Below are 13221 nucleotides of genomic sequence, written 5' to 3'. Positions count from 1 at the left end.
TCGGACATGTGTGAGGGGCTTATATCTCAACATCAGAGATCAGCGAATGCAGCTTCTGTGCACATGTTGGTTCCAGACATGCTCTAGATGTTCAGTATAACAGAAAGTGAGAGCCACACAGAGAGTGTGAGATCAATTTATACACACTCACGCTGTGCATGACTGAAAACTCACAGCCGTATGGAAATATTACACTGACCAGCTGAACCGGGAAGTTCATCATCAGCTTATTCTGCTACACACACTGTGATGGTAGCTTCAACACACTTATTTTAGTGCACATTTATAGTTCAGTTTATTTTCCATTCTTTTGCAAATTCTTTTGTTTTTATTTTCATTTTTACACCGTTTTTTTTTATTTTTTACTTTAGTTAAAAAAATGAAATGTTCACTTTATTAATTATTTTACTATTTTTTTTTCCTGCAAATTCATAGTATATGTGTATGCAACTCTTATGTACACATACATAGGAGTTACAATGTGCAGAGGAAATCTGAAAGAGGGAAAACTGAGTGATAATTTGGAAGAAGAGACAAAAGAAATGTCTAGGGAGTATATGATATGTAGGCTGCACCTGTTTATGTCTCTGTGTTGGGTTATTAGAGCACATCTTGTTCATTATGTATTGGATGTCTCATCTGAAATGTTCATTAATTCATATTTAGTCAAGTACATCTGCTCCTTTACATTTTCTTTGTCAATAATTTCTGCAAAAGGTAAAACATATATAAATAGATGAAATATTAAAGACAAAAAGTTTATTAAGATCCAGCCGTTGTCTAAATAAGCTCTACAGTAGGTAAAAATGAAATAACTTATAATTTACATGATAGATAGATAGATAGATAGATAGATCATAAAATATACTGTTATAAAATTATATAATATAAACATTCTGTAATATATAAATATAAATAAGTGTGTGTGTGTGTATATATACACACACACACACACACACACATTTATTGACACCAATAAAATTTATATTAATGTATTTGGGTAAAATAACACCTGCAACACATAATATTCATCATATAGGAAAAAAATCTGACTAAAAAATGTGGTTTTTACCAAGTGAAGACCTGTTCTTAAGACATACTGCACTTTCCTATTATAAGAATAAATAGCTTATTCATGCTGTTCCTAGGAAATACTTTAGGTTAGCCAGTTAAAGTACAGGAACAACAACCTGAGGAGGAAAAATCAGCTGCTATTTCCATTTTACATGCTTTCATTTTAGATCCCTCCATCTGACATGTAATAAAGAGGCAGGATGGACAGCAGCAAACTGGAAACTGAATTGAAATACATGTGAATAGATCTTTGCCAATGATGGAAAAGAGAACAAAACCTTTCAATGCAAATAGCTGTGTCTTATACAGTTAACGGTTAGGATTGTTAAGGTTTACTTACTCTGAATGTTAGGGCTGTAAGGGTCTTCGATCTGGATAGCAGGGTCAAGAACACGATAAATCACCTGAGAGAAGAGAAAGTGCAAGTCAACAACCTAACAAATGACAAATTAACAAAGTCTTCCAACTGAATACCTCTCACCTCTCCTTCTGTCGATGGCTCAATGTCAGAATATCTGGACTCGCAGATAATATCATCAACCTTACGAAGTGGACCTTGGGAAATTCCCGGGAAGGTGGACTCACAGTCGAAGGTGAAGTAACGGTACACCTGCCAGGTTCGGCCAAAATCTGCGGATCGCTCAATCAACATGGCCGCTGGACGGAACGTCTGTGTACAAAAACAACTGACAGTATGAGGTCAGTTTTGAAGTGTTTCAAGGGTGATTTCTTAAAGGACAAAAACTTTCTTACCTTAAAAGTCATGATGAGATGAGTAAAGTGAAACTCTGCCTCCAGGTCCAGCTGAAGATAAACGTCAGACTTCCCTGAGGAGAGAAGAGAAATCATGTTCTACATTAATGATCCAAGAGGTCAACGGTGGCTATCAGCAATTTCACAAAAGACCTCACGACTGTAATGAGAAGATATTTTTGTAGTAACATTTCATTTTTATGGTCTGCTTTAGATGTTTTAAAGATGAGACATTCTCATTTACTAATACTCTACCAATACTTTCATACTTTTTGCATAATTTAACAAATTTGCAACTTGAATGCACAATAAACATACGTTGTTAACCAATGATATTTAACAAGTGCCGATGTGACCTCCATGCAATTTTTTTTTTTTTATTAAAACCCAAAAACCATAAGACATAAAATGTCCAAACATTAGTGTTGCTGTGAGGAAGATTTTGCTCTATATGTTGGTTCAACATTTTCCTAACTTTAATGACTTCAAACAGATTCTTATTTTATTATTTTATTAGATTCTTATTTTACTCGACTTTGCTAGCAGAATGCAGGTGTTTTTACACTCGCATTGTAACCCAGAGTACATGTGAAACACAATAACGACACAGGGACTGCAGTGAACAAGATCCTGTATTTTTCTTCCTGAACCACTTTATCTGGGAATTTAATAAGGCTCTGACTAACTCAGAATAACAATGCACAACAATATGCACATTGAAACACAGTGTCCTACAGTGACTGAGCAGAGCTAGAAATAGATGGGATGGTTTAACAATCTACTTTTGTTCTGTTCAGCTCTTACGTGCACAGTTCATTATTCATCTGGAGTGACAGACGGACTGTATTCTGCAGAGCTGGCACTATATAGAGCTCACCTGTGCCTCCCTGCATTACCATTACAAAGCTGTAACTCAGTCCACTGCAGCGGCCCGTTGTCTGACTGCTGGATTTAACCTGTGTTTCATAATCAACAGCTAAACAGGAAGGAAAGGGACGCTGAGGAAAAGAGAGACAGGTTCTACCACAGCCGAAGAGAATGAGGGACCAGAGTGGCGGGAGAGGCCAGCGGAGGTGAAGTGGAGCACAAAAGGAAATTAACTGAATGGCTTGCTGTTTTTTCAATACATGTTTCAGTGTTTTGGCTGGAGGAGGAAGTCGTTAAGTCGCTGCCTTTAAGCCTCAATGCCAAAGACCCATGAAAAAGACTACTCTCATGTACAGCACCTGATTTTTTCCTATATAGAACACGTGACACACCATAAAGAAACCTAGACAAAAAGCAGTTTCCACGAAGAGGGTACATAACAGTGCCTGAAATAATAATAGGGTACATAATATTGCCTGAAGTATTTTTTTTAATCATTTTATTTATTGCTATTTGTATTTGTATTACTTTATTATTTACTATTATTATTAACAATAATTAATAATTATTAATTAATAATAATAATTATATTTTTTCTATTCATCAGGGCAACTGACGAGAACAGTTTGAGACCAAATGTTGGTATCTAGTTACTGATAAATTAACATTTCCCACAAAAAAAAAAAAAAAAAAATGTATTTGATCATATTCTCTAACGACTAATTTTTTTAAGCTTTAAAAAGTACACCAAATTGGACACCAAAAAGTACCATATCCAGTATCCACTCAATATCGATATAGAGGTCATGACAGGGGTCCACTTTTGAGACATGCTGAACAACTGATCTACTGTTCACTATATGGCACTGTTACAGAAAAGTCACTGAAGCCATAGCGACTGTGAGCAAAAATAGTGACCATTTCCTGTGAACACCCATAATTAATTCCTTAACTAAGAAGACACACAGCTGACAAACAGGGGTTTCACTCTCTTAAACTATAAAAGGAACTTTGTTAAGATGTAAAGAGGTATTGTTTTGAATAAAATGACATATAAGATCTAAATATAATTTCAGCCCATCAGCCATCAGTGCATCAAACATTTTTATAACTGTAGCTTGCCAAGCTACAAGCTTCAAGCTAATTAAAGTAGTAAAGTCAAGTACAAAGTATAAGCTACTAACGAAAATAATCCGTAAAAATAGGGCACAATGTACTGTATTAATAAGAAGGAAATATCTGTATTGATTTTTACAGGTGTTATACCAGTATTTTGAATTTTGCACTGCATTGGGTTGTGTTTTAGGGCTAAAGTAAATGTCCTTAAAATTAATGGACAATGTCTTGGCAGAAAAGTACCAGTACATTTTCAGTTATTTTTTTATTTCATTGTAATTAATTAATTTAACTACACTGGGCAATACTGAGAGCTAAATAGCTACATTGAGTACACAATACAATTTGACATGAAAAACAACCATTCAGCATTTAACACATTACACTACTACTTGTTGGAAAAAGTCAATTGTTACTGGAAATTTTGTTACTGAAAACTTACTGGGGAAAAAAACTTGCTACTTTGAAAACAGATAAACTATCAGATAACTACAGATAATTATCATGCTATGGAAAATGTAGTTAAGTTAGTAGCATCACTATTTTTGGCTAGTTACTCCCCAACACCCAACACTGCAGCCCACAAGTGCACTTAGCAGAGTAAACAATAAATGCTGCGAGTGCATTAAGTTCAGGGTTCAGGTATTAGCCTGCAGCTTTTTCTTGATCTCTTGCAGTTTTCTGTCCTTCCATGTCTTTTCTCTTCCATGTTCTGCTCTATTAGTTTTGTCTCCCTCTTTCAACCTCTCTATGGGTATGCCAGCAGCAGGCCGTGTCTGTAATTATCTCTCATACTGCAGGGTTTAAGGAGTGTGTGTCAGGGTGAGCCTGGACATCTTAGCTTTGAAATACAGCCAAGTCAACTAACAACCTTCCTCTGTTTCTGCACTCTTGTACATACTTACTTCCATTCTGAATATCTATCTTCATCCTAGTACTAAATAAGTAGGGCTGTCAATTTAAGTTGTTAATTTAGTACAATAAATTATTTATACTCAAGGGATCTGAAAGGATTTGATCAAAAATACAGTAAAAGTTAAAATAACAGTTTTCTACTTTAATATATTTTAAAATATAATTTATTCCTGTGATGATAAAGAATTTTCAGCATCATTACTCCAGGCTTTAGTGTCACATGATCCTTCAGAAATCATTCTGATATGCTGATTTGGTGCTCAAGAAACATTTCTTATTATTATCAATGTTGAAAACAGTTTACTTAATAATTCTGTGGAAACTATGACACATTTTATGTCAGGATTCTTTGATTAAAAGAAAAAGTTAATAAACACTATTTTTTATAACATTATAAATGTCTTCACATCATATTTGAGCAATATTAAGTGTCCTGGCTGATTACAAGCATCTTATTGACCCCAAACTTTTGAGCAGTACATTAAAATATTATTTATAAATATTTATTTTCATTTCAGTTAACTCTTTTAGGCTAATTTGCCCCAGCACTGGGCTTCATTCTGAATGCATGCATCTCTCTTCCTCAGTCTCTGTGTTATTAATAGATGCCCTAAACATCAACCTTCTAATAATACATGTGAAGCGTTTCCAGTCCTTGCCAAGCAGCTGGGTTTGGAGGGCTCAGGGAGGCAATCAAATTTCTCGGCAACATATTACTCTACTTTTCACAAATGAAACCAAACGGATGCGTGGATTTCCATCAAAACATAACTGAAGCTGCGGATTAGCACACATGGTTTTCTGCATGCATTAATTAACAGTTGGCTGAGGTTGAGCTGTGGTTTATATGTAGATCCAACTCTGACCTATATGTCTTATAAAGTGTAAAAAGCCTAAAAACAATAGCTGAAAAGATGGACTTTTGATCCAAATTCTTGCTCTCTCACCATTCTCAGACTGCCACCAGGACTTCTTGCGGTGCGGTTTGAAGGTGGTGATTACATTTTCGATGCGGTGACTCACGGGGTTGGAATAAGGATCATAAGGTCGCCGTGAATCACAGTGGAAACACTTCTTCTCTTCCTAAATAAGGTCAAGGGTCGAAAATTAAAAAAAGGATCAGCTCAGCAGTATCAGTATCTTCACAAAAATGGTATGTGTGTGCGTAAATGTGTAACGGTCTGTGAGAACTGGTGTCGGCTCTACCTGCAGATGGCTGACAATGCAGTAGGGTTCTCTCCTCCGTAAGCCACAGGTGGATGCAGCTTTCAAGTTCGTCTCTCGACCCACCAAGAGGTCACCAGTTGCAGGGTAACAGCTTCCATGGGTACAGCCGTGGGCAAGATCAGGCTCCTGTGCACTGGCCGCTGACAGGACTTTCAAGGAAACAAAAAGAAACAAAATAGACATGATGAGCAGAACAGGATTGTATTTGTAATGTTGCTCAAGTAGAACCTTCAGTCTGTAGTGTACAAGAAAAAAATGAACATGTAATTCTCATTCTCTTGCCAGTTTGGCCAACCAGAGCTCAAGCAATTTTCCATTAATGCTCAGCAAAGGCCAAGTTTCCACTAAAAGTCCCTTCAGGCTGTGGTGGTGAGAAGCAACAACGCTGTTTTAGTATGATGGGAAATTATTTGGCAATATCAAATTAAGCAAAATCATGAATATTGTGGTTTTCTTTTTTCTAGTGAAAAATTTAAGGGGGTCTGAATACTTTCCGTACCCACTGTATCTTCTCAATCCTTCCTTATCTCACAAGTATGAGAACATTAAGATATAAGTTTTAATAGCACCTCTGACCTACACTTCAGCAACAAAAAGTAGTTGAGTTGGTAAGTTTGAGTCTTTTATGTGAATCAGTTCAAACTGTTGTAATAAATTCAAAATAATGATTCATCTTTTGTGTGTGTATTAAAATGATGCAGTAAATAAAAATAAATAATTCTGTACGGGGGATATAAATGAAAATGATTAAAAATAACTCTTCTTGTTCATTTAGTAAAAAACACTCACTTTATTTATTTTATCTGAATTAATTTCCTACATTAGATATTTCAAATCTTTCTCTTTGGTCAAAATTATGATTTCTCTGAAGTCTGAACATATAAATACCTATAAAAAAAACTATAAAAATATTGCCGAAGAGCAAAAAATTATCAGTGCAAATGTCTTTAGCCCTAGTGATCAAAACACTTACACTCTTTGCAGCCACAGTTAAATCTTGTGTTAAAAATTGGATCAAATGTAGTTACTCTGTGTAGCTTTAATAAGTGAGAGAAAGAGAGACAGAGACAGCGTTTACAAGATTTCAAGTTAACCTTTTACAATACCCAACAGCTGCTAAACATTCCTGCCAGTGTCCCAAACAAACACCGTGTGAGATGATGTTGGGATTTGCAGTCAGGATAGCTGGGACTGCTTCAGACAGGTGCTGTGATACACACATACACTGAAATCTGCATCATTTGTCTTGACAGATTTCTAGCTTTTAACCTCAGAAATCAATTGTAAACTAACACACAAACAGAATTAGGAAAGCATAGTCACATGAATGGATTTAAAGAGCCTGGGAAAACTCTTGTTTACATCATTTATCCATCAGAGATCTGTGTCATCAACACAAGACAGCTGCGTCTGTCTGGCACCGTACTATCTCTCACCCTTCTGGCACCAAATACACACTCATTAGTAAGTACCCTCAAACATCCACATATGGCAACACACCCACCTGGAGCCAAACTCCAAAATAAAGCTTTACAGTAAACTGCAGGAACTGATGGGAAAATGCCTCAGAAATGATCAATTGAAACACAAGGGAAAACCATCTCTTTCCCCCTTACAGGCAGAACAACTAACCACAGATAAATCCAGATACACAAATGCAGTTACTGAGCAATGACAAATCTGCCGCTGGTATTACATTTAATCTTCCTGGCAGCTGAATTATGGGGAGCAAAGGCTTCAATGTGAGTGAGAAGCAGAGGAGTTCTTCTGTTAAAAGGATAGTTCACCCAAAAATGAAAATCCTGTCATCGTGTACTCACCCTCATGTTGTTTCAAACCTGCATGACTTACTTTCTTCTGTGGAACATTTTGAAAAATGTCTCAGTGATATCTCTGTCTTCAATGAAAGTTAATGGGGTCCAGTGTTGTTTTGGACCCCACTGTTTTTCACCGAATGGACAAAAATACTTTGGTGTTCCATACAGATTTTGAATGTCACGTGGGTGAGTAAATGATGACAGAATTTTTGGGTGCACTATCCTTTTAAATATTCTTGGCTATACAAGACCAACGTGGAAAGAGCAAAATAAAGTCATGGATGGAGGACGAAACGTTCACTTTAGGGACTGACAAATGGAAATAGTTTCTCATTTAGTCGCTATACACCCACAATGAGCTATGATAATAAAGCCCATACTGTTGTTGTATTTTTATGATGATCAAACCGTGTGTCTTATATACAGGTTTCATACTGTGTCCGAGGGTTTGGTTGAGAAAGCTACCCTTCAGTTAGTGTGTGTGCCACTCTCTGCTCCTGCCTTACATGGACAAGCTCTCAGGAATGTGGGAGGACAGCTGGCACGGCAGACATACCTCAGAGCTAACAAAGACCTGCTGTTGTCTTACTGTACTCACTGAGGAGATCCCAAACTAAAGACCCCCACAGCCAAGGTTGCTGTTTCAGAAATACATCAAATGTGCCATTATTGTGTTGAATAGAATATACTAATTACAATCAAGGTACACAGACGGATAGATAGATAAATGACTAGACAGCCCGAAAGACACACAGACAGACAGATATGGATAGACAGATCAATAGAGAGACACAAACATAGACAATCAGAACAGGCTCAAGGACCGTGGCGTAGGTGGTGAATGTGAATCTTGAAAAGAGGATAAGAGGAGTTTGTTTAGATAATTTGAAATAAGTTTTTACAATAAGAATATGCTGTCTTTGTCAAACCAACATAAATATTCTGAAGTCTGTAACAGCGTCAGCCTCGGTTGATGTATTTTTCTTGCTGTGAATGAGTGAAGGGCTGCTCTAGGGGCTGTACTGTGGTCCTGAAAAGGCTCACTGACTCAGAATAGACAAACTCAGCCTCAATGTGGTACAGTGCAGCCTGTAGTAGGGCAGAGTGTGTTATCTATATCTCTGAAAACACAGCCACAATGATTGTGGACTGGCCATATCCCATGATGCTCTCTGGTGTCCTGTTTGTCCTGTCTGAGTTAATCTCCTAGTAAGACCCAGAGGATGAGAGAGCTACTCTTTCTATCTCTTAAACACATTCTGTCTTTCTCTTGGACTTTTTCATTAAGATTTTTTTTTCTGTGAATCTAATAAACCTAATAAATCCGTAGTCTTCAGTTTCTGCTGGTCTGGGTTTGGCTCAGTGTGCCAGGTAGGGATTATCACAGCTGGGACTGTCTGCTTTGTTCAAGAGCTCCACTTTTTTATTATTTTGCATTTCTGCCCCTCTCAGCTTTCAGAGGGAGATTATTCCCAACCAGGGAAGGCAGAGAATCACCTCCTTGTGCCTGTCTCTATAACCCCAGAGAGTCATTTTAATCCTGGGGACTGTTCATTTGACGGGGAGGGGAAAAAGTGACACTAACATGGCACATTCTTTAGCAGCTGAGTGACAGAAAACAGCCGGTCACTTCCTTAATAGTCCATTAAGAAGCACAGAGGCCCCTCTGAAAGCAGGGCTTTTACACAAAAACTGACAAAAGCAGAACAGCCACTACACAATCTACCACGGCTATGTCAAAGCAAACAGCATTTCAGTTTTAAAATCTTCAACCGGTTTGCATTTCCTCTGCTTTCCTTTGACAGGGATTTAGAGACTCTTCCTGGACTCATCTTTGTCCACCTGTTGTTGGGATACAGAAAATTTGATTGTTGCGAATTCAGAATGATCTCATTTATTTGGAACGATTCTATTCAGTAATTTTTTTTTAATTCTGATGCACTATATCCCGATTCAAACGGTAATTGTTTCTCATTGGGACCTAAGTGATTTTCAACATTTACAGGGGTTAGTCTGTGATTTTATTGCCATCTGAATCCAGAATGCCAGTGTTTTTCTCCCACCACCCGAGTAAAAATCCCTGGACGAATTACATAATGTTTTTTTGACAAACACCAAGGTTGTGTGGTAATTTAATTGCCGTCCGAGAAGAAACAAGAAATCGATTCAAAATTCAATGTTTAACTCCTTTTTGACCATTGCCGAACATTAATTTGCATGCATAGTTATTACTGAAAAAAATATTCAAATGCTGAAAGTATTTATAAGAACAATGTTTCATAACTGCTCCACCACAGTGAGTGGGAGCTGTTACAAACAAAAAGAAGAAAGAGAAGAAAAGCACGTAAACATTTGAAATAGGTCATTATTATGGCAGCAACAGGTATGCAATATAATTTTAAAATATATAGGCCCACAATTACATAAAAATATAAACCAAGCAGCTTTATGTTTACCTTATGTAAATAAGAGGTTGCATTAACATATTTCTGCTAATCTCCACATTTTAATGACATCCATTATTTTCAGAGATAAAATGCAAGGCAGAAAACTATTTCAACTATAGCGTGTCTATTTTCCTACTTTTAAACAGGAGATTTTAATAATCAAATAATAAATAGGATATTATTAAATATGAATTTATAATTATTATTCCAAGCATATGATATTTTATTTACAGAAGACAATCATGTGTGTTCCCGGGTTCGTAGGATCACAGAACTCGCTTATCCACTGTGAATAAATCGCCATCTGAATCCATGAGTTTCATCACTGAGGTGCTATGTAAATTTGTTTTTACAGAGGTCCACATGAGAAACAATTACTGTCTGAATATGGCTTATGTCAGTAATTAAACAATCAAGGCTGCATTCATTTGATAAAAGTAAAAAATAGCAATATTGTGAAATTTAAAATAACTATAAAAATAAAAAAACTATAAAAAACTATTAAAAAATAAAAACTCTAACATTAAAATAAAATATTCAAATAACTGTTTCCTGTTTGAATATAATTTAAAATGTAATTTATTCCTCTGGTGGTAAAGCTGAATTTTCAGCATCATTACTCCAGTCTTCAGTGTCACATGATTCTTCAGAAATTATTCTAATATGCTGATTTGCACGCTCAAGAAACATGTACAGAGTTCTGGCATGAAACTCTAGATGGCGCAGTCCGATAAGGTCTAACTCAATCTGACCTAATGACATCCAGTAGCAAGTCTCGGCACTTGCCCTGCCGCAGCAGCAGCAGCAGCAGCAGCAGCGTAGCAGATCTATTCCGCCAAGACCAAATACATTAACATTGTCATGTACATTACCAAGCCAATCCCTCAGAGAGTTGTCATGACAGAAATCTTATTATTTTTTTTGTGGAAAATGTGATATATTTTTTCAGGATTCTTTTGATGAACAAAGTTCAAAAGAACAGCGTTTAGATAATATTTATATAACAGCATATAGTTTAAACATTATACTTTTTAAATATCATGATTTAGGGAGCAGGTTTTATAAACAAATCAATACATTATCAATGCAAAGAAATTCATACATTTTTAGGTGTGGCTTGAGTATCTAAGTCATATTGTGGCCACTGTATGTGACAAGAGCAGATAAGCGGACAGGAACACAGCTAACAGGTGTGACAGTAAAATGACCACTGTTTCAAGCCCCTCACAGTTCTGTCCACTGTCACAGCCTCAGCCATACATGACAGTAATGATGATGCAGCATTGAGATGCCCTTGAGGTCAAATGTGAAATATAGAGAATACATGTGGATACAGGATATTGCTGCTGGTTTTGTTACTCCCTTTTCACTGAGTTTATTTTGGCACTGTGAGTCTAGTTAGTCTGACGAGAGGTGTGTTCTATTTGGAGCCCACTGCCCAGTCTCAAAGTCTGCTCTCTCTCCTCTAACCCTGGTGCTATTTCCAGCTCTCGTCATATCTAGCTCCTCTTCAGTCGCACAGCCACATACACCCCTCCAGATGCCCAATGCTATGGCTCCTCCTCTGACAAAACAGCTACAGCCCTGAGAGATCCGTTCACACCGGCCCACAACTGCACATGCTGGCTGAGAGTAGTTATGCCAAAATGAGAGTAATCATGACTGGTTATTATGCCATTTCTAAGCTCACAACCCAGAAACACAGATATGGCCTGAACAAAATAGCATGGTGGTGATGAACTGATGTCACTAATGAGCGACATCCTCATGGGAATACAGATAATCAGTCTTTAGATGTTTGTTTTTTAATTTAAATGAAATACAGACCTTTTCCCGATAAGACACGAAGCACGAAGACGATTAACTGTTTACCTGCACTGCTCTCATACTGTACGACATTAACAAAGTCATTGAGAACTGTGCCAGAAATGGACAAAACATACAAGCCAAATAATCTGACCACATTCAAATTTACCATGCTCATCACATTTATCTATATGGACAATAATCTAGAAAAGAATAATGGAATTTAATGTTCTACCTATACCATTCAAAAGTTTTGGTTAAGATTTTTTAAAAGATAAATGAATACTTTTATTCAACAGAAATTCATTAAAATGACAGTAAAAACATTGATAATTTTACAAAAGATTTCAGTTTCAAATAAATGCTGTTCTTTTGAACTTTATCAAACTATCCTGAAAACCTGTAATAGTATTTCACAATATTACTGTCTTTACTGTATTTTTATGAAATAAACACAGCTGTGATGAGCATAAGAAACTTATTTCAAAAACATTTACAAACTTACCGACCTCAAGACATTTGAACAGTATAGGAAAGTCTTTGATTAATTACGTTAATTACAAAAAATGTGAACAGTTGTCTTTCTTAACCCTTTATTATTGGCCCTTTTAAAAAGCGTCCACATAGTTAGAAATGAGTGATTTCAATAAACTAGTAGGTCTCCTATAATTAAAGAAAGAGTGACGGTAAAGAGGAAATACAAGGCCAACATAAAATAACATGGAGTAAACACAGTAGACTTATCATATTAATTATCTGAAACACTTTGCATTTAAGGTTCAATTTGTTGAATCTTGAACTAACAGTGAAAAATATAATTTATTAATTTACATGCATTAATATATTTTTAACATTTCACATTTTATAAATTAACTAATGTATTATGAATGAAAATTAGTTCATCATACAAATCTCAAATTTAATATTAAAAATGTTACGCCCCTTACCATATTGTGATGCCCTGTCCAGCCGGAACGACGAGACAAAAACAGTAAAACCCATTATAAACGAGGCATGAACAAGAAATGACAAACAACAAGCGCTCCAAACAAAGTAGTTTCGCTTTCACAACGAAACACACATCGTCACATACAGCGGGCTTGAGTGAGCGGAGGCCGGCGGCTAGAGTGAGGAACGGCCGTTGGGCTTGAGAATGGCGCGGCCGGCGGGCTTGCGGCAACCACATGTGACGACCCCGG

The 13221-nt window shown here is 36.6% G+C and overlaps 1 protein-coding gene across 1 annotated transcript in view; it reads right to left on the bottom strand.

Moving 5' to 3' along the window:
* lamb2 (laminin, beta 2 (laminin S)) overlaps positions 1–13221 on the bottom strand; it is a 48458-nt gene that overhangs the window by 27452 nt on the left and 7785 nt on the right. The window contains exons 3-7 of the mRNA XM_016518021.1: positions 5932–6101; positions 5673–5808; positions 1828–1901; positions 1556–1744; positions 1415–1478 (exon numbers count right to left, since the gene is read on the bottom strand). Coding sequence (XP_016373507.1) covers positions 1415–1478; positions 1556–1744; positions 1828–1901; positions 5673–5808; positions 5932–6101 — 633 coding nt within the window. The remainder of the gene's footprint in view (positions 1–1414; positions 1479–1555; positions 1745–1827; positions 1902–5672; positions 5809–5931; positions 6102–13221) is intronic.

Source organism: Sinocyclocheilus rhinocerous, unplaced genomic scaffold, assembly GCF_001515625.1.
Source record: "Sinocyclocheilus rhinocerous isolate Xijiao unplaced genomic scaffold, SAMN03320098_v1.1 scaffold418, whole genome shotgun sequence".
Classification (NCBI taxonomy): domain Eukaryota; kingdom Metazoa; phylum Chordata; class Actinopteri; order Cypriniformes; family Cyprinidae; genus Sinocyclocheilus; species Sinocyclocheilus rhinocerous.
This window is presented reverse-complemented; position numbering and strand designations above follow the sequence as displayed.